At 45.3% G+C, this 20,871-nt stretch overlaps 1 protein-coding gene across 3 annotated transcripts in view; it reads right to left on the bottom strand.

Moving 5' to 3' along the window:
- LOC139604872 (transportin-1-like) overlaps positions 1-20,871 on the bottom strand; it is a 136,960-nt gene that overhangs the window by 80,943 nt on the left and 35,146 nt on the right. For all 3 annotated transcript variants that reach the window (XM_071456192.1, XM_071456191.1, XM_071456190.1), the window contains exon 5: positions 324-430. In XM_071456192.1, coding sequence (XP_071312293.1) covers positions 324-430 — 107 coding nt within the window. The remainder of the gene's footprint in view (positions 1-323; positions 431-20,871) is intronic.

Here is a 20,871-nt window from a genome sequence, read left to right as displayed (position 1 = left end):
ATTGTCATCTGTAAGATCTCAAGCTGGATGAGTCTATAATAGCTAAGTGGTAATTTTAATTTTAACATTCATTTATTTAATCATATTTTTAAAAATGCTTAAAAGCAAGATTTTTTTAAAAATCAGACAAGATTTTTCTCCTTATAGCTTAAAACAGTTGAGCTGGTATTTATTTATTTTCCTTCATGAATACTGGAAAAAAAAAGATTATATATGTGCATACATACCCACACAAAGTACTATACATATATATAGTATCTATGAAGAAAGGCAAAAAAAAATCAAATTTACATGATAACACATTTCAAAATAAGCCTCCTTACCTCACAGGTATTGTAATCTTCAGAATCCAACAGTCTGCAAAGCTTTGGTAAGAGGTCAGGCCAATTCTGCAATTCCCCTTTTGAAGCAATGGTTGTTATCAGAATGCCTAAGTGAATCAGAGGAATAAAGGAAATGAGATCTCATATATCTTCACAGGTTTCACACCCTTTTTTCTCATTTTACTCTTCTCAAAGATCTAAGGAGTTAAGAAATTTCTTGTTTTATTAAGAGCTGTCAAGCATAAAAAGACGAAGTACATTTAATTACAAAGGTTATTTGAAGGGCTTTGAAATGCAAAGGCAGGTTGCCCCTTCCTGCTATCATGAATGGCTCAGATGTGAGACATCAAGCACAAAGTAATTCCAGTTAAGGTAATAATCATGTCCAAACACTGCAGGGCAGGTCTGCTCTAGAGTTTACTAAAAACTGTACAAATCTTGACCTCCAGTAGAGTATCCATCTCAAGTCACTCCCTCTTTATTATGATACAAAGGTATGAACGCTGGAAGCTGTCATTCAATAAAATGATAACTCATTACTAAATTATGTGTTCATAACTTTACTATGTTTACACAAAACATTAAGGGCACATGCTGATGTCCAGGTGTTAGAAATATAAATTACTTGTTGGTAGAATTGCCTTGGTGAGGTTTAGGGCTTGACATGCTTCACTGATCTCAGACCTAGAGGGAGGTTACCAAAGCTTGGGGAGAAGGATGTACCCCTGATAGTGGACACAAAGAATGCAGAATTTACAGGCCATAAGGATATTTGGCAGAACTCCCAAGAAAAGGAAGAAACTAATAAAGCCAGCTCAGCAACTGTGTTGAAATCAGCTCTGACTGGGTAAAAGGTAATTCTGGCAGGGGGAGATTGTGACCACTGACTCACAGACCACTGACCCAAGAAACCCACAGACCCAAAAGAAGAGGAAGACTGAGCATATGGACTAAATAGCATGAGAAGCAAGAGAATCATTAACCAATAGATGGTAGAATACTAATTAATAAAAGAACTGGGTAGCTTGTAGACAATGAACATTAATGCCACTGTTTGCTAAAAATGTATAAATAACATAAAGCTTTGATGATTGGGGAGCCAACCTTTTGTGGGTTACCACCCAGCTCCCTACTTTGTGCCTACTACAACAAAGAAATAGAAGTACCTCGTCCTCGGTGTGTGAATTGGTGCTGTGCACAGGGCAGAAGGCCCATGTTCAGGACAAAAATTCTAAGACAGATACCTACTAACAGCTTACACACTATGGCAGGTCATCCAGTGATCAGCTGTAGGGGTTGGCTGATTCAGATCCAGCAGAGAGGATGGCCGAAAGAGTCACTTCCATTTTTAACACATACAGAAATACCAGGAAAAACTAATTAGGTGACAGGAATGGGGAAGGCTGCTTATAAACTAGGACTTACTATGAGTCCATTTTGCCTCAACTAATAATCTCCCAAATGAAAAGTGATGAAAAAAAATTTCCTAAGCTTTTTCATTGAGCTAATCACCATATATCCTCTTTTTTTGAAATAAAATGTTCAAATTGCTATTAAATATACAAGAATACAGAACAATATTACACAGAAACCTCCTAAATAGATGCATTTATTTCCTGGTAAGTTTGTGGGTCCTAAACATATGCAACTGTATTTTTTCAACTTGAATCCATATTTCAATGTTGGCACAAGGTTTTTTAAAACCTGTACCACACAGCACAAAGAAGTTTCACAATGTTAGTCATTTCAGAGTTTAAAAAAAAGAAAACCTAAGTAAGGATACAACAATGTGTAGTTATCATTTCATCTCCAATCACAGTCCTAAAATAGACTCTATTGCCATCTTTATCATCCTCAGTGAGGTGACTTCTGAGAATGGGATTAATCAGTTTGCTTCCATCTTGATCAAAAGGTATCAGCTTTTGTTTGGGTAACATCAGATACTAAAGACTACACATGCTGCATTACTTCTTCCCTGATGCTATTTTGATGTAGTTGCTCATCCTCCTCTCAGAACTCCAGAGATCTTATTTGTGATTGGCTCATGAGGTTGTCAGTGCTTGAACAGCAAAAATATGTATGCATCTGTGGTGATTTGGCCCTGTCTGGATGCCAGGTACCCACCAAAGCCACTCTATCACTCCCCTCCTCAACTGGACAGGGGAGAGAAAATATAATAAAAGGTTCATGAGTTAAGGATGGGGAGAGATCACCCACTGATTACCATCATAGGCAAAACAGACTCGACTTAGGGAAATGAGTTGAATGTATTAACAGTCAAAACCAGGGCAGGATAATGAAAAGTAAAACAAATCCTAAAAAACACCTTCCTCCTTCCCAGGCTTAACTTTATTCCTGATTCTCTATCTCCTTCCCCCCACAGCAGGGCAGGGAGATGGAGCATGAGGGTTATGATCAGTTCATCACATGTTTCTGCCACTGTTTCCTCCTCAGGTAAAGGAGTCCTTCCCCTGCTCCAGCATGGGGTCCTTCCTACAGGAGGCAGTCCTCCACAAACTTCTCCAGCACGAGTCCTTCCCATAGGCTTCAGCCCTTCACAAACTGCTCCAGTGTGGGTCTTTTTCATGGGGTGCTGTCCTTAAGGAACAGGCTGCTCCAGTGTGGATCCTCCATGGGATCACAAGTCCTGCCAACAAACCTGCTCCAGCATGGGCACCCCTTCCCACAAGGCCCAGGTTCTGCCAGGAGCCTTCTCCAGCATGGGATTTCCACAGGGTCACAACCTTCTTTCAGGCATCCACATGCTCCAACATGGGCGTCCTCCATAGTCTGCAGGTAGATCTCTGCCATGGGCTGCAGGGGCACAGCTGCTTCACCATGGTCTTCACTATGTGTCAGAGACTGAAATAGTTCATGCCTCAAATGCTGATACAAAGTTTTGCCCATTATAGCAAAACTGTATGAAGAAGCCCACCCCTGCCTAAAAGATGTCTGACTGGGACTTGAGACTGAAAGTCAAACTGATGATTAGAAACCCATTCTTCAGTCATCTCAGGCCCAGGGAGAAGGAAACAAATAAACTAGGAAAAGAATGAGAACCAAACCCAGCAGCCATGCTGAGAGTCACCTCTGGCTGGGTTTGGGGTGGGGGAGACCACAGCCCACAGAAGCCAGGTTTACACAGCCTCCCCCCCAAAATGAAGAGGAAGAAGGTTTCAAGTGTGTGGGTGTAACCTCTGGTCAGAGGCAGTGAATACCCACCCTCCCTTACACAAACTGGCCCAGCTGTGGAACCCCCAACCCCACAGGCCACATCCACGGGATATTCACGTGAGAGGTAGCTGAGGGGGTGTCATAATCCATCAAAGACATTCCAAAGCACTACCCAGAGGCTTTGCACCACAGGATTGCACATGATGCAACAAATCCAGAGTCTGCTGCAAGAAACTGTTCCCCCCTCCAGGGGAAGTACCTGGACATTGCCACCTGGCCCGAGTGTATATTAACCCATTGGATTCTATGCTTTTCAGGGGGACCTTCACCCTCAAGAAGACCAGAAGAAGAGGATCAACAGGATGCCATCAGGATTTATGGAGTGGTGATACTTTCTACTTTGTCTCCACCTTACTCTCTCCCCCCCCCCCCCAAGCTCCTCTTTCCCTATTTCTTTCTCTTCCCTTTACTTTCCCTCATATTTACTATCAAATAAAATCCATACTATTGTCACTGGCATATGGTCTCGTTTGCACCTTAATTTGGACTGAGGAAGACCTAAGTAATTTTAATAACCAGACCCTAAGACTATGGGCTGCAGGGGAATCTCAGCTCCAGTGCCTGGAGCACTTCCTCCCCCTCCTTCTGCACTGACCTTGGTGTCTGCAGAGTTGTTTCTCTTACATATTCTCACTCCGCTCTTCTCTGACTGCAATTACATCTGTGCCATAACTCTTTTCCTTCTTAAATGTTACTCCAGAGGCATTACTACCATCACTGATTGACTCAGCACTGGCCAGCAGCAGGTCCATCTTGGAGCCACTTGGCATGGGCTCTGTCGGACATGAGGGTCAAAGAAGTCACCCCTGTAACCCCACTCGCTACTAAAACATGGCCATGCAAACCCATTACAGCATCTGAAAGAACAGCTATGCCAACTTATATGCTAACAAGGAAGCCTAGGCAGGTAGCAATATTTTTACACCTAGATAGTATGAAGAGACGAGTGAGTACTGGACCAACCTCACTATTGGGACACAAACCTACAAGGATTCAATACTTAATTACTTCACACAGCAGGGTAAAAAATAGTAAATAGCAATTCTTATAATGTAAGCTTACAGTTAATCAGTTGGTACACATCTTCAGAGTTCATATATGCTTGAATAATCCTTGCCAAGACCACTTGAAGCTCAACTGTAATAGAGCTACTAATCCACAAATGTTTCCTCAAATCAAACAGTAAAATTATCAAAATGAAAATGCTCAAAATAGATATGCTTAAAATACAGTCCCTCCCCCAGCTGTCACCACCATCAAACGACCCTAAAGGTGCAATCCAAACACAGCTGTAATATATTCTCCTGAGAGACCTGTCTGATGTAGTTGCCAAGCATCTCTCCATGATATTTGAAAAGTCATGGCTGTCAGGTGAAGTCCACGGAGACTGAAAAAGGGAAATATTGTACCCATCTTTAAAAAGGGTTAAAAGGAGGACCCTGGAAACTACTGACCTGTCAGTCTCACCTCTGTGCATAGGAAGATCCTGGAACAGATTTTCCTAGAAACTCTGCTAAGGCACATGAAGGAGAGGGAGGTGATTCGGAACAGCCAGCACAGCTCCAAAGGGCAAAACCTCCCTCACCAACTGGTGGCCTTCTACAATGGAGTGACTCCATCAGTGGACAAGGGAAGGGCTACGGATGTCATTTATCTAGACTTGTGTAAAGCCTTTGACACGGTCCCCCACAAGATCCTTCTCGCTAAATTGGAGAGGGATGGATAGGAATTGGTTAGACAGTCGCACTGAGAGAGTATTGGTCAATGGCTCAGCCCCAATGGACATCAATGACAAGTGGTGTCCCTCAGGGTCCATTTTGGGACCAGGGCTATTCAACATCTCTGTCAATGACATAGTAGGATTGAGTGCACCCTCACCAAGTTTGCAGATGACACCAAACTGAGTGGTGCTGTTGACACACCTGAAGGACAGGATGCCATCCAGAGGGACCTGGACAAGTCAAGAAGTCAGCTCATGAGAACCTCATGAGGTTTAAAAAGACCAAGTGCTGGTGCTGCACCTGGGTCAGGGCACACCCCAGTATCAATACAGGCTGGGGAATGAATGGATTGAGAGCAGTCCTGCCAAGAAAGACTTGAGGGTGCTGGTGGATGAGAGGCTGGACATGATTTGGCAATGTGCACTTGCAGCCTAGAAAGCCAATCATGTCCTGTTCTGCATTCAAAGCAGCGTGGCCAGCAGGTTGAGGGAGGGGATTCTGCCCCTCTGCTCTGGTAAGACCTCTCCTGGAGTACCGCATCCAGCTCTGGAAGCCACAGCACAGGAAGGACATGGGTCTGTTGGAGCCAAGTCCAGAGGAGGCCACCAAGTTAATTAGAGGGATGGAGCACCTGTCCTATGTGGAAAGGCTGGAAGAATTGGGATTGTTCAGCCTGGAGAGGACAAGGATCCAGGGTGACCTTACAGAAGCCTTACAATACCTGAAGGAAGCCTACTAGAGAGATGGAGAAAGACTATACAAGGACATGTAGTGACAGGACAAGGGGAATAGCTTTAAAATGAAAGAGGGAAAGGTTAGATTGGAGATTAGGAAGAAATTTTTTATTGTGAGGGTGGTGAGGTCCTGGCATAGGTTGCTGAGAGAAGCTGTGGATGTCCCATCCCTGGAAGCATTCAAGGCCAGGCTGGATGGAGCACTGAGCAACCTGGTCTAGTGGAAGGTGTTTCTGCCCATGGCAGAGGGGTTGGAACCAGACGATCTTTATGGTCTTGTCTAACCCAAAACATTCTTTAATTCTATTATATTCTTCTATTCTTTAGATATCTCCATTGTACTCCCCTGACAACTCATTTTGATACCAAAAAGGTTATTTCAATTTCTACTGTGACTGTGAGTGTTTAGCAGAGAAACAAGGCCTGCAGAAACTGCTCTGCAAGCAAGGAGATTGGAAGATAAAGAAGAGACATCTGGCTCAGAAATCCAGCTACAGCCAAAACAAGGACTGAGTTTAGGAACTTGGGAAACATGGGAAGGGTTTTATGGTAATGGTCAAATTATAATATGCATGTAGTAACTGTATATTACCAACACACTTGTAGGAACCAGGGGGCACATTAGGATGAGTTATCTCCTGTATCACTCCAGGTGCCTGAATAAATGATGCCATCTTTAACACTAAATTGGTGTTAAGGGGTCTTATTCAACCATTTTTGGTAATTTGGTGACACTTTGAACAATCAATTAAGCACAAACTTAAATCATTACTGTCATTAAGAAAATGGAGCATTAATAAAGTTCACAGTAAAGCAAATTCACAAAGGGATGAGACAGTAGGAAAAGCAAAGAGATGGACATTTTCCTCTAGTCCAAAGTCCTTAACCCAGATGTCTGGAGAAGGAATCCTATACAGAAAGCAAGGGATTCTAAAGGTAGATTATTTGTCCTGATTTCATCTGGGATAAGAGCTCATTTTCTTCTCAGTAGCTGGTACAGTGCTGTGTTTTGGATTCAGTATGAGAATAATGGTGATAATACACTCATGTTTTGGTTGTTGCTGAGCAGTGCTTACCCTGAGACAAGGGCTTTTCAGTGTCTCATGCTCTGCTAGTGAGGACCTGTACAAGAAGCTGGGAGTGAGCATAGCTGGGACAGCTGACCTAAACTGGCCAAAGGGATATCCCACACCATAGAACATCATGCCCAGTATATAAACTGGAGATGGGAGGCTTGGCCAGGAGCTGCTGATCACTGCTTGGGTACAGGCTGGGCATTGGTCAGTGGGTGATGAGCAACTGTATTGTGCATCACTTGTTTCTTTTGGGTTCTGTTACTCTCTCTCTCTCTCTCTCTCTCCCTCCCCCTCCCCAAAATTACAAATATTATTATCAGTAGTATTATTAGTTTAATAATAACAACAAGAACAATAATAATTTGTTTAGATTATTAAATTGTTCTTATCTCAACCCATGAGATTTACCTTTTCAATTCTCCTCCCAACTTGGGGGAAGATGGGTGTGGAGGGGGTGTGAGTGAATGGCTGTGTGGTTATAAGTTGCTAAGAGGAGTTAAACCACAACAGTCTTTTTTGGCACCCAATATAGGGCACAAAGGATTAAAATAACAGATCTTAACCAGAGCCTGTTAAAACAAATTTGTTATAAGTATTTATTCTATTAGTTAAGTAGTTGCTTATCACAATGTTTTTTCATTTGCTGTTAGAGTTCCTGGGCTTTTACTCATGGGCACATTATATAATACTGTGTCATGGTTTGACCCTGGCTGGATGCCAGGCACCCATGACAGCTGCTTGCTCACCCCCCACTGCAGCTGTACAGAGAGGAGAAAATAAAATGAAGGGCTCATGAGTTGAGATAAGGATCAGGAGAGATTGCTCACTAAATACCATCAAGGGCAAAACAGGCTCACCTTAGAGATCCAAAGTAAATTTATTGCTAACAAAATCAGAGCAGAATAATGAGAAGTAAAATGAACCCTTAAAAGCACCTTCCCCCCATCCCTCCCTCCTTCCCAGTTCTACCTCCTACCCCAGCAGTGCAAGGAGGCAGGGAATGGGGGTTATGGTCAGTTTATCACCCGTAGCGTCTCCTGCTGCTCAGGGAGAGGAGTCCTCCCCCTGCTGCACTGTGGGGTCCCTCTCACAGGAGACAGTTCTCTGCAAACTTCTCTGATGTGGCTCCATCTTGCATGCAGCAGCTCTCTGCGAACTGCTGCAGTGCAAGTCCCTCCCATGGACAGTAGTACCCCTCGAACTGCTGCAGCATAGGTCACTCTTCCATGGGGTGCAGTCCTTCAAGGACAGGCTGCTCCAGCATGGGAGCAGGGCCTCTCTTTCCACAGGTCTCCCACAGGATGACAGCCTCCTCTAGGCATCCACCTGCTCTGGTGTGGGCTCCTCCATGGGCTACAGGTGGATCTCTGCATCCCTTGTGGATCCCCATGGGCTGCAGGGGGACACCACCATGGTCCTCACCACGGCCTGCAGAGGAATCTCGTTTCTGGTACCTGGAGCACCTCCTCCCCCCCTTCACTGACCTTGGTGTCTGCATGTTTTCATATTCTCACTCCTACTCCTCTCTAGCTGGAATTAAAACTGCATCCCAAACTCTGTTTTGATTTCTTCTTAAATATGTTATCACAGAGGGGTTACCACCATCTCTAATTGGCCCAGCCTTGGCCAGCAGCATGTCCATCTTCAGAGCCATCAGGGTTTGGCTCTGCCAGACATGGTGGAAGCTTCTAGCAGCTTATCACAGAAGCCACCTCTGGGGCCCCCCCTGCTACCAGGAACCAGGCTGTGCAAAACCAATACATACTGGTTTTGGTGTATGTGTTCCCTGTGAAGTAGTGGTTTCTGATATGAAAGAATCAGTGGTCATGAACCTAATCTGGTATGTGTAATCAGAATTGGGGTCCCCTATGTAACTTGGGAGATATCTTGTGGGGAAGATCAATAATTACACCTTTTATCTTTTTTCCTTGGGGATCCAACATATGGGATGAATATCTTAAAACTTTTCCTATCTTTTACCTTCAGAAGCCCTCTGGCCCTCCAGGTTGAATATACTGATTACAGTAGCATTTCAGAATTTTAAAGATTTTTATTATCCTTTGAATACCCTTGAATCCAATGTGTTCCTTTTCCTAGAAACAAGCATGGGCTTACTTATGGTTCACATCTTGTTTAGGGTTAAGCAACAAACTGTGGTCACCCCAACCCCTGTGACAAGCACTGCAGATTGAGGAAGAAGGAGAGGGACTGTAGCTATTCAAATCTTGGCAACAAGCATTGTGGCTACTTCAATTCCCGTGACAAGCAGTGCAGCCACTAAAACTCCAGTGATGGGCACTACAGCTCCTTCTGTCGCTGCAAGATGCATTGCAGCTATTAAAAATCTGGTGATAAGCATTGGGGCCACTCAAGCTACTTTAACCCTTGCGACAAGTATTGTGACTGCTCAAATCCCAGTGATGGATTCTACAGACAGACTTCAACAATGGGAAGTGCAGCTGAACCAGAGAACCAACCTACACTGGTATCAGTCACCCCTATACACAAGAAGAAATGCACAAAAAAATCATCTTGTTTAGTAAAGTGCAAGGACGGCAAAGCAGGGCCATCACAGGAACAGGAGGAGGTAGAAAAAGACCGCTTCATCCCTATCCCCGAGTGAGCTGCAGAAGATGAGAAAATATTTCAGCCATCATCCCAGTGAGCGGATTACCACCTGGCTACTCTGATGCTGGGATAATGGGGTTAGCAGTTTGAAATAAGAGGGTAAGGAAGGCATGCAGCTGGGATCACTTTCTATGGAAGCAAGCACTGACCTTTTTGCTGTGGGTTTGCTGAAGGCCAAAGAACAACAGGTGCTGACTGATACCACAAAAGTGCACCAGAAGCTATATGGCACTAAGACTGTAACTCCCATCCATAAGCTGATTAGTGAACTGGAGAGCCAAGGAGTGATCAGCAGGACCCTCTCACCCTTTAACAGCCCCATATGGCCAGTGCGAAACTCTAACAGAGAATGGAGGCCAAGAATAGACTACTGTGGCCTAAATGAAGTCATGCTGCCTTTGAGTGCTGCTGTGCTGGACATGTTGGAATTACAATATGAGCTAGAGTCAAAGGCAGCCCAGTGCTGCCACAACTGGTATTGCTAATATATTTTCATCAATTCCTCTGGCAACAGAGTATAGGCCACAGTTCCCTTTCACTTAGAGGGGTGTCCAGTATACCTGGAATCAACTGTGCCAGGGGTGGAGACACAGCCCCATTATTTGTCATGGACTGATCCAGACTGCACAGGGTGAAGCTCTGGAACACCTGCAATACATTGATGACATTGAGTGGGGCAACACAGCAGAAGAAGTTTTCGAGAAAGGGAAGAAAATAATCAAAATTCTTGTGAAAGTGGGTTTTGCCATAAAACAAAGCAAGGTAAAGGAACATGCACAGGACATCCAGCTTTTAGGAATAAAATGGCAAGTTGGACATCGTCAGATCCCAGTGGAAGTGATTAACAAGATAACAGCGATGTCTCCACCAACTAACAAGAAACACAAGCTTTTTTAGGTGTTATGGGATTTTGGAGAATGCATATCCCAAATTACAGCCTGTTGTCAGCCCTCTCTATCATGTGACCCAGAAGAATGATTTCCAATAGGGCCCTGAGCCAGGACAAGCCTTTGAACAAATCAAGCAGGAGATAGTGCATGCTGTAGCCCTCAGGCCAGTCAAAACAGGGCAAGATGTAAAAAATGTGCTTTATGTGGAGATTCTCAGTTCAGTCGAAGAAAGAACAGAGATAATTTCTCCCAGGCTGAGCCTGGGAATCTTAAGAGGAAAGAATTAAAACAATTATTATCTCTCTTTCTGAAACCATTGTTTATAGTTATGGTTTTCCACAGTGTGCTATTCATAGCGCACCAATAGTGTGAGATGTTTCTACTTTGAAACCAATCAAGTATCACCTTAGCAAGTCACATTATAAAAAGACCCGCTACTTTCAAAAAGTTAGCCTTCAGATCCACCTGAAGACTGGAGTCTTTCTTTCCATCCCTGACTCAACAGCGTCACTTTATACTGCAGCTGGGGAGAATGGCCCTACCTGGAACCTCAGGCAGAAGGCACCAGGAGAGACTCAAGATCGACCCCTATTATTTTAGGGTTGGGGATACAGAGAATCTGAAGCCCACTATACTCCAACTGAAAAGGAGATGCTGGCAGCTTATGAAGGTATCCAAATCACTTTGGAGGTGATTGGCACTGAAGCACAGCTCCTCCTGGCACCCCGATTGCCAGTGCTGGGCTGGATGTTCAAAGGGAGGGTCTTCTCTACACATCATACAACAGATGCTACATGGAGTAAACGGGTTGCACTAATCACACAAGCTCACATATGAAACCCCAGTTTTGTATTTGCTGGGAGTATCCCAACGAAGGCAGGAATGATGCATCTGACTTCATGTTCTCAGAAGGCTAATTTATTATTTTATAATACTATATTATAGTAAAGAATACTATACTAAACTATACTAAAGAATATAGAAAGGATATTTACTAAATGCTAAAAAGCTAATAATAAAAAACTCATTACTCTTTCCAGAGTCTCGACACAGCTTGGCCCTGATTGGCCAAAGAGTCAAAACAACTCACACCAGAATGCAATGAAACTATCACCGGTGGGTAAACAATCTCCAAACACATTCCAAAGGAGCAAAACACAGGAGAAGCAAATGGGATAAGAATTGTTTTCCTTTTCTCTGAGGCATCTCAGCTTCCCAGGAGAAAATCCTGGGTGAAGGGATTTTTTCAAAGAATGTGAATGCCACACCCTAGTGATCCAGGAATTTTAGAAGTGATCATGGACTGGCCAGAAGGCAAAGATTTTGGAATATCACCAGAGAAGGAGATAATTGTGGTGGTTTGACAGGAAATGTGTTTTTTGGGATGCTGTGTTTTTGGCCAATGGATATTCAGACTTTAATATTGGCATTTAACCTGGCCATTGAGACATGGACACGCCTCTGAGAACACGGGGTTAAAAGCAGGGCTCTCCCCTGGGAGGGTCCTCTTGGGTTTCCGGTGGGAAAGAGTTCGGGTCTCTCCCCCGGCCCAGCTGCTGGCTGGGCAGGGGGAGGGGAAAAGCCATGTGGCCAAGAGAGGTAGGCCGGAGCACCGGGGTGGAAGGGTGGAAGAGAGGAAGAGAGAGAGACACCGGGAGCCATCGGGCAGCCCCCCCCCCCCCCGAGAGACAGAGAGAGAGAGAGAAAGAGCCGCTGCCTGAGACTGTAACCTTGAAGCTTGATAAACATGGGCCTGTGCCGGCAGCACGGCTGGGACGGAGAAGGGGGGGGGTTCAGCCGGCCGCTTGTAGGAGCTTTTAACCCCTTTTTGGAAAATGAGAACTTTACAGAACATTGACCTTTCCTAGAAGATAGAGTGGAAGATGAGGAAGAAAATGGGCCAGTGTGAGAGAGGTCTGGGCAAGCGAGAGATAGTAGAAGAGTAGAGAAGAATCCTAGTGGGAAGAGATGATGGAGTAGCTTTTGCTGGACTCTTTTTGTATAGCCATGGACAGAACCAAGAGGGTTCAGTGTTGATGCCCCTCGGCCCCAGGGGGTGAAAAATATGGGGGGGACAGGTGTCCCAAAAGAGAGATGGACAGACCCAAGTTCCTTGTGACACAGAGACTGCATTCTAGGGGGAGGCAATGGCCTCAGAACCAAGAGGGTTCAGTGTTGATGCCCCTCGGCCCCAGGGGGTGAAAAATATGGGGGGGACAGGTGTCCCAAACGAGAGACTGTGCCTTTTTTGGATCGGGACAGAGCATCCTTAAAAGACAACCCTAGAAGCAGCTCTGGTCCATGTTCAGTGGTGAGAGCACTGGACATGGAAAGGAAGAAGTCACGACGGCAGATGTACTCCAGGCGGTGCCACGAGTGACACGGAAACACACGAGGCTTCGACTGTGTTTCCAGGGGAAGCCCATGGCACAAGAAGGACTCCTCTCCTCTTGATGAACTGAAGATTGATTGTCTAAAAGGTGCTGCTGGACCGAGAGTTGGTGATTTGAGGATCAAATGTATTGTGTTGAAATTTGGTGGGGGGAGGAGGAAATGCATTTGTGAAGTTTTCATTTTCCCAGTGTGTGTGTTTCATTTTATCTGTAGTTGTAGAGTAGTTAATAAAGTTCTGGTTCTTTTTTCCCTAAGTAGGAGCCTGCTTTGCTTATTCCTGGTCACATCTCACAGCAGAAACCAGGGAGAAGGTATCTTCATGGGGGCACTGGCATTGTGCCAGTGTTAAACCATGACAATAATACATGCTGAAGAGGCCCTATTGTATAATAAATTAACAGAAAGTGAGAGGCAATATGCCTTGTTTACTGATGGATCCTGCCATCTTGTGGAAGAGCATCAGAAATGGAAAGCAGATGTATGGAGACCCCTACATCAAGTCTGAAAACTGCTGAAGGAGAAGGTGAATTGAGTCACTGCAGAGGTGAAAGCCATCCAGGTGGCCATAGACATTGCTGAATGAGAAAAACGGCCAATACTTTATACTGACTCCTGGATGGTGACAAATGCCCTCTGGGGGTGGTTGCAACAATGGAAGCAGAATAACTGGCAGTGCAGAGATAAAGCCATCTGGGCTGCTGCACCATGGCAAGATACTGCTGCTTAGGTAGAAAGAACCTGGTTGTGAAGGTGCATCATGTAGATGCACCAGGAGTCCAGCCACTGTAGACCCAAGAGTCTGGCCACTGAAGAACATAAGAACAACTAGCAGGTGGATCAGGCTGCTAGGATTGAAGTGGCTCAGGTGGATTTGGATTGGCAACATAAGGGTGAATTACTTCTGGCTTGGTGGGCCCATGACACCTTGGGACATCAAGGAAGAGATGCAACATATAGCTGGGTTCATGATCAAGGGGCGGACTTAACCATGGACACTATTGCACAGAGTATCCATGACTGTGAAACACATTGCAATTAAGCAAATCAAGCAGGTAAAGTCCCTCTGGTATGGAGGATGATGGCAGAAATATAAATATGGGGAGGCCTGGCAGACTGACTCTATCACACTCCCCCAAACCCGTACAGCAAGCACCATGTGCTTACAGTGACTGAGGTAAGTCCAGGGGTGATTTTAAGATCAGGCTGAACAGGGGGGTTCCAGAACTCAGGGACACTTGAGCAGCAGCCCAGAGCCCCATCAGGACCCAGAAGTGCATGACAGCCAATCAGAGGAGGAGGGGGCAGAGACAGGATCACCATGGGAGTTTTAAATGGGAGCAGGAATGACCTGGAGCAGGCAAACAGGGGTGTGGCACAGTAGTTTGTGCAGGCAGGGCAAGCAGGTGGGATGTGCAGGAAGGGCTCCTCTCCAACCATTTGGGAGCAGCCAACAGAGTGTAGTAGTAAGGGACAGGCGTTCGGAAGATTTCGGGCTGTGACGGAAAATTACAGGAATCCTTCTGCCCCTCTCCCCATAGATAAGGATCACCCTTGGAATGTAGCCAAACAGGTAGCCCCCCTAACCTATGGATGCCAGTAACTTTCCACTCCATACTAACCCTAGAAAGTATAGCCAAACCCCTGTCTGACGTAGAGAAACCCCTTAGTCCATAAATACCCTTGAGACCCCTCAATAAACGCCTTTAACCGTCCACCACATTGGTGTTAGCATCCGTTATTGGCCCCGAAAGATCCCAAGGAGGAGATCGCCGTGCTGGACTCTGAAACCAGGTCACCGCGGCCTTCACAAGAAGGCAACAACAGAGGCAACAAACAGACTCAGTAGCTGGTGAAGAAGAGCACAAGAGATCCTTTCAGCCCCAGCCTTATTAGCGTACCAGTGTAAGCTTCCTCAGTTATGGCATTGACACACTGCAGCACTCATTCCCCTGTAGCTGCTGGACTCACTGAATCAGCCATGTCAGAGGCCTCCAGACAGACCCACCTGCTGATGGTAGACATAGCTCTCCAGGTCACAGGTTGCTAGGAGTGCCTGATCTCTTTGTGCAAGGCTGGGGCCAACAATCATTCCTTTTGCAGAAAGTATGCTGCGGTTGACGAGCTGAGTCACCAGGTCAAGGAGCTACAGGAGGAACTGAGTAGGCTACGTAGTATTCAAGCAAACAAGCAGGAGACTGACCAGTTATTTTCAAAGACACTACAGTCTCATGACTCTTGGGACTCTTGAACCTCCACTGAAGTGGAGAAGCAGATGGACTCAGAACCCTGCAGGATAATTAGTCAAGGGTCAGTTGAAGGTTTGGAAGCAGGTCACTGCACATACCAGGAGGAAGGTTCCTCTTCCTCCTGAAAATTTAACAAGTAGGACTGGCATCTTCTACAACAGGCATGAGGCTCTGGAACTAGAAGGCCAGTCAACTGATAAGGTGGACAAAGGTCCTTCTGGGATAGAGGGACCTCCTAAAAAAGCACCACCTGTACCCTGCATCATGACCTCTGTTAAGAGGAAAAGAAGGGTGGTTGTAATAGGAGACTCCTAAGGGGAATGGAGGGCCTGATATGCAGACTGGACCCAACTCACAAGGAAGTCTGCTGTCTCCCAGGGGCTTGGGTAAGGGACATTACTGGAAAACTCTCCAGTCTAGTAAGACACTGATTATTATTGGTTGTTCAAGCCAGCAGCAATGAAATAACAAAGAGAAGTCCAAGGGCAATCAAAAAAGACTTCAGGGCCTTGGGAAGATTGGTTAAAGGATCAGGAGCACAGGTAGTGATTTCCTTGATCCTTCTAGTAACAAGGAATAGCATTGATAGGAATAGACAGATCCATTAGGTCAATGCATGGCTCCAAGGCTGGTGTTGTTGGAAAAATTTGGGGTTTTTTGACCATGGGATGATCTATTCAACACCAGGTCTACTGACACCTGATAGGATGCACCTGTCTCAGAAGGGAAAAACAGTTCTAGCACAGGAGCTAGTGGGGCTTGGTGACAGAGCTTTAAACTATCTTGGAAGGAGGAAAGGGACAAAACCAAGCTTGCCAGTGATGAGCAATGGAATAGTGTGCCAAAACTTGAGAAAACAAGCACAAATGGGATCCCTCAATATGTTTCAGGTGTGATATTCACATGCCCTCTGAACAGAGAGAAGCTGTGAGAGAAGCAGAGAAAAGAATAATCAAAAAAAATCTTATCTCATTTGCTGCACCTGTGTTTGTGCACATGTGGAATGTATTGAAAGATTATTTACCTGAAGGAATTTTATAATTGGATTCTGCTGAGGATTGTTTTGTTTCCTTGGCCAATCAGGTCCAAGCTGTGTCCTGACTGTCAGGAGACAGTCACAAGCTTTCTTGAGTATTCTTTAGGATTCTTCGTAGTACAGAGATAGTGTAGTATAATGTAAAATAATATAGTTTTAATAAAATGAGTGTTCAGCATTCCAAAGCCTTGGAGTCAGATGCTAATCATTCCCAGATTTGGGGTTGCCTGATTTTACTATATTCAGGAGGTGTAGGCTACAATGTAACACACCTGAAATGTTTCTATACCAATGCACGCAGCATGAGGAACAAACAAGATGAGCTCGAAGCTTTGGCCCAGTCAGAGATTTGACATCATTGGTATAAGTGAAACCAGGAAGGATGAGTCCTGTGATTGGAGTGCCCTGATGGATGGTTACAGACTCTTTAGGAGGGATAGGCAGGGCAGAAGAGGGGGAGGTGGGGGATGGCATTGTATGTAATAGAAGGGCTGGAATATAGGGAGCTTGCAGTTGGAAATGGCACAGTTGAGAGCCTCTGGGTAAGAATCAAGGGACAAACAAATAATGCAGATGTCATCATGGAAGTCTAATACAGACCTCCTATCCAGGACGATGACACTGACAAATTATTCTTTGAGGAACTAAGGGACCCTTCCAAGTCAACTACTCTTGTCCTTAGGGGAGACTTCAACTTGCCAGATGTTTACTGGGAACACCACACCGCTGGTACAATGCAGGCCAGAAGATTCCTAAAACACCTGGATGAAAACATTATGGAATAGGTCCTAAGGGAGACTACTCAGAAAGATGCCCTCCTTGATCTACTGCTTGTCAACAGAGAGGATCTCATGGGCAAAGTGGAGATTGGCAGTTGTCTTGGCCACAGCAACCATGAAGCGACCAAGTTTAAAATCTCTGCTGACAGGAGGAAAGGTTCCAAGAAAATCTCAACTCGACATGAGGAGAGAAGACTTCAGGATGCTCAGGGAACTAGTGAGTAAAGTCTCGATGGAAAAAGTTTTTGCAGGTGCTGGGGTCCATCAGGGCTGGTCACTTTTTAAACATCACCTCTTAAGGGCACAGGAGCAGGCAATTCCCAAATGTCAGAAGTCAAGCACATGAGGCAGACAGCCAGCTTGGCTGAGCAGGGACTCTTGGAAAAAAGGCAAAAAAGGGAGGTATATGGCCAGTTGAAGCAAGTTCAGATGACATGGGAGGAATACAGAGATGCTGCTTACCACTACAGGGAGAAAATTCATGTGGCCAAAGCTCAACTGGAGTTGAAGCTGCCAGAACTGTGGACAGAGATGTTTAATGCATTCTTTGCCTCTGTCTTCAACACTGATGATGGACCATGGCAGTCTCAGTGCCCTGAGCTGAAGGACCACGACTGCAAGAATTATCAACTCCCAGTCGACCCTGAACTTGTGTGGGATCTGCTGCTCCAGCTGGATCCCTACAAATCTATGGGGCCTGATGGGATTCATCCAAGAATCCCAAAGGTGCTGGCTTGTGTCATTGCAAAACCTCTCTTGATGATTTTCGAGTGCTCTTGGGAATCCGGAGAGGTCCCAGCTGACCAGAAACTGGATAACGTCCCAATTTTCCACATGGGCAAGAAGGAGGACCCCAGAAACTACAGGTCTGTCAGTCTCACTTCAGAACCGGATAATATAATGGAAAGGATTATTCTGGGAGGTACTGAAGAACAGCTGGAAGCCAACACAGTCATCGGTCACAGCCAGCACGGCTTCATGAGGGGAAAGTCCTGCTTGTCAAACCTGATTTCCTTCTATGGCAAAGTAACCCACCTAGTTGATCCAGGAAAGCCAGTAGATATAATCTTTTTGGACTTCAGCAAAGCTTTTGATACGGTCTCTCGCAGGATCCTTCTGCACAAAATGTCCAGCTGAATAATCATATTACGTGATGGGTGAGCAACTGGCTCATGGGTCATGCACAAAGGGTTATAGTTAATGGGGTAACATCAGACTGGTGGCCGGACACTAGTGGCATTCCGCAGGGCTCCATTCTTGGCCCAGTTCTCTTCAGCATCTGTATTAACGACTCAGACACAGGCCTTGAAGGAATACTAAGTTTGCCAACAACTGTTAAATCCCTTGAAGGCAGGGAGGCCCTGCAGAGAGATCTAAACAAATTAGAGAGAGGTGCAATCACCAACCGTATGAAATTTAACAAAGATGTGCCAGATTCTGCACCTGGGAAAGGGCAACCCTAGTTGTGTGTATAGACTGGTGAACAAGAGGCTGGAGGGCAGCACTGCAGAAAGGGACCTGGGGGTCCTGGTTGATGCAAAGTTGGATATGAGTCAGCAGTGTCCTGGAAGCCAGGAAGGCCATCTGTGTCCTGGGCTGCATCAAGCACAGCATCACCAGCCAGTCAAAGGAGGTGATTGTCCCACTCTTCTCTGCAGTGGTGCAGCCTCACCTTGAGTCCTGTGTGCAGTTTTGGTCACTACAATATAAAAAAGATGTTAAACTATTAGAGAGTCTCCAAAGGAGAGCCACGAAGATGGTGAAGGGTCTGGAGGGGAAGTCGTATGAGGAGTGTCTGAGATCACTTGATTAGTTCAGCCTGGAGGAGACTGAGGGTAGACCTCATTGTTGTCTTCAACATCCTCACGAGGAGAAGCGGAGGGGCAGGAACTGATCTCTACTCTTCTGTTACCAGTGACAGGACTTGAAGAAACGGCATGAAGCTACATCAGGGGAGGTTTATGTTGGATATTACGAATAGGTTCTTCACCCAGAGGGTGGTCGGGCACTGGAACAGGCTCCCCAGGGAAGTGGTCATAGCACAAAGCCTGACAGAGTTCAAGAAGCTTTTAGATGATGCTCTCAGGCACATGGTGTGGTTCTTGGCATGTTTGACACAGGGCCAGGACTTATACTCAATGATCCTGATGGGTCCCTTCCAACTCAGCATATTCTATGATACAGTGGTGGAAGCAACCACTAGATAGCAGGAAGCATACTCTGTGCCCCATGCCACCACTTGGAATGCTATCCTGGGGCTTGAAAAGCAAGTCTTAGGGTGACACAGTACCCCAGAAGGAATTGAATCAGACAATGGAACCCATTTCCAAAACAACCTTATAGACACTTGGGCCAAAGAACATGGCATTGAGTGGGTGTATCACATTGCCTATTATGCACCAGCCTATGGAAAAATGAAATGATGTAATGAACTGTTAAAGACTACACTGAGAGCAATGTGTGCTGGGACCCTCAAACATTGGGATACACATTTGCAAAGGCCACCTGGTTAGTCAACACCAGAGGATCTGCCAATCAGGCTGGTCCTGCCCAATCAAAATTTTTACGTACTATAGAGGGGGATAAAGTTCCTGTAGTGCACATTAAAAACATGCTGGGGAAAACACTCCGGGTTATTCCTACCTCAGGTAAAGGCAAACCCATCTGTGGGATTACTTTTGCTCAAGAACCCTGGAGCACTTGGTGTGTAATGCGGGAAGATGGGGAAGTCCTGTGAGTGCCTGTCAGGACTTAAAGAATGCAGTTAAATGGTCTCAAAAACTTTCAAAGGAGGAAGTTCCTACAAGAGGAACTACCACAACAAGAACTTATGATAAACTCAGGTGGCAAACAGGAAGGTGTTAATTTCAGGCCTACGTGGAGGTGAAAGGTTTGGAATTAGCTCACCAGACAAAATTCCACTGTGCAGACTGTGGGAAAAGCGTAGACGGCAAAAACAGGAAAATGCCAGGCCTGGTGAGGCAGATCTGGGTAACCTATTCAAACAAAAATTCCCACCATGGCAAACTGTGAGAAAGGAAGCAACTGCTTATACACATGCCATCCAAAGTTTTGGGAACAGTACATACACCTTGTGGATACCCTGGACTTGTACTGTATAAAAGTGGTACCTCCAGAAGAACACTCAGGGGACCCCCACCTCTGAGAAGACCAGAAGAAGGAGGGCCAGTGGGATGCTGCAGGGGCCCATGTTGTGGTGACTATCTTCTACCTAATCTGTCTCTCTCTTTCTCCCCTCCTCTTTCTTTCTCTACCTCACATTTACTCTTAAATAAAATCTGTACTATTGACTTTGGCATACAGTCTCATCTGCACCTGAATTCAGGCAGAGGCCTCTTAATAATTGGACCCTAACATTATTTCAGGAGTGGGATCATAACAGCGACTCAAAGAGAATTTGATTTTGGATGAGAATAGCCAATGAATTAAATTCTATTATGGTAATTTCTGTATAACACCGTGTATTATCACCTCTGTGGCAGCTGTATGTGCATCACGACATTGAACATGTCACAGCATAGATCTTCACCACTCCAAATTTGGGGATCTGAACCCGACTTCCCTTCAATCACCATATTAATGAAGAATGAACTTGGAGAAAACTGAATGAGCACAGCGGTGGTGGGAACAGAACTGGCTTAAAGACACAACAATCCAACACCACACATGATCTTCCCTACCTCAAAGACTGTTAAGTCAGATAGAGGCCAAGGTCATGGACTAAATCATAGAATTATAGAATCGTTAAGGTTGGAAAAGATATTATAGATCATCAACTCCAACCATTAA

The sequence above is a fragment of the Agelaius tricolor genome, unplaced genomic scaffold, assembly GCF_023055355.1.
Source record: "Agelaius tricolor isolate 1412-34295 unplaced genomic scaffold, bAgeTri1.0.p SCAF_56, whole genome shotgun sequence".
In the NCBI taxonomy this organism is placed as follows: domain Eukaryota; kingdom Metazoa; phylum Chordata; class Aves; order Passeriformes; family Icteridae; genus Agelaius; species Agelaius tricolor.
This window is presented reverse-complemented; position numbering and strand designations above follow the sequence as displayed.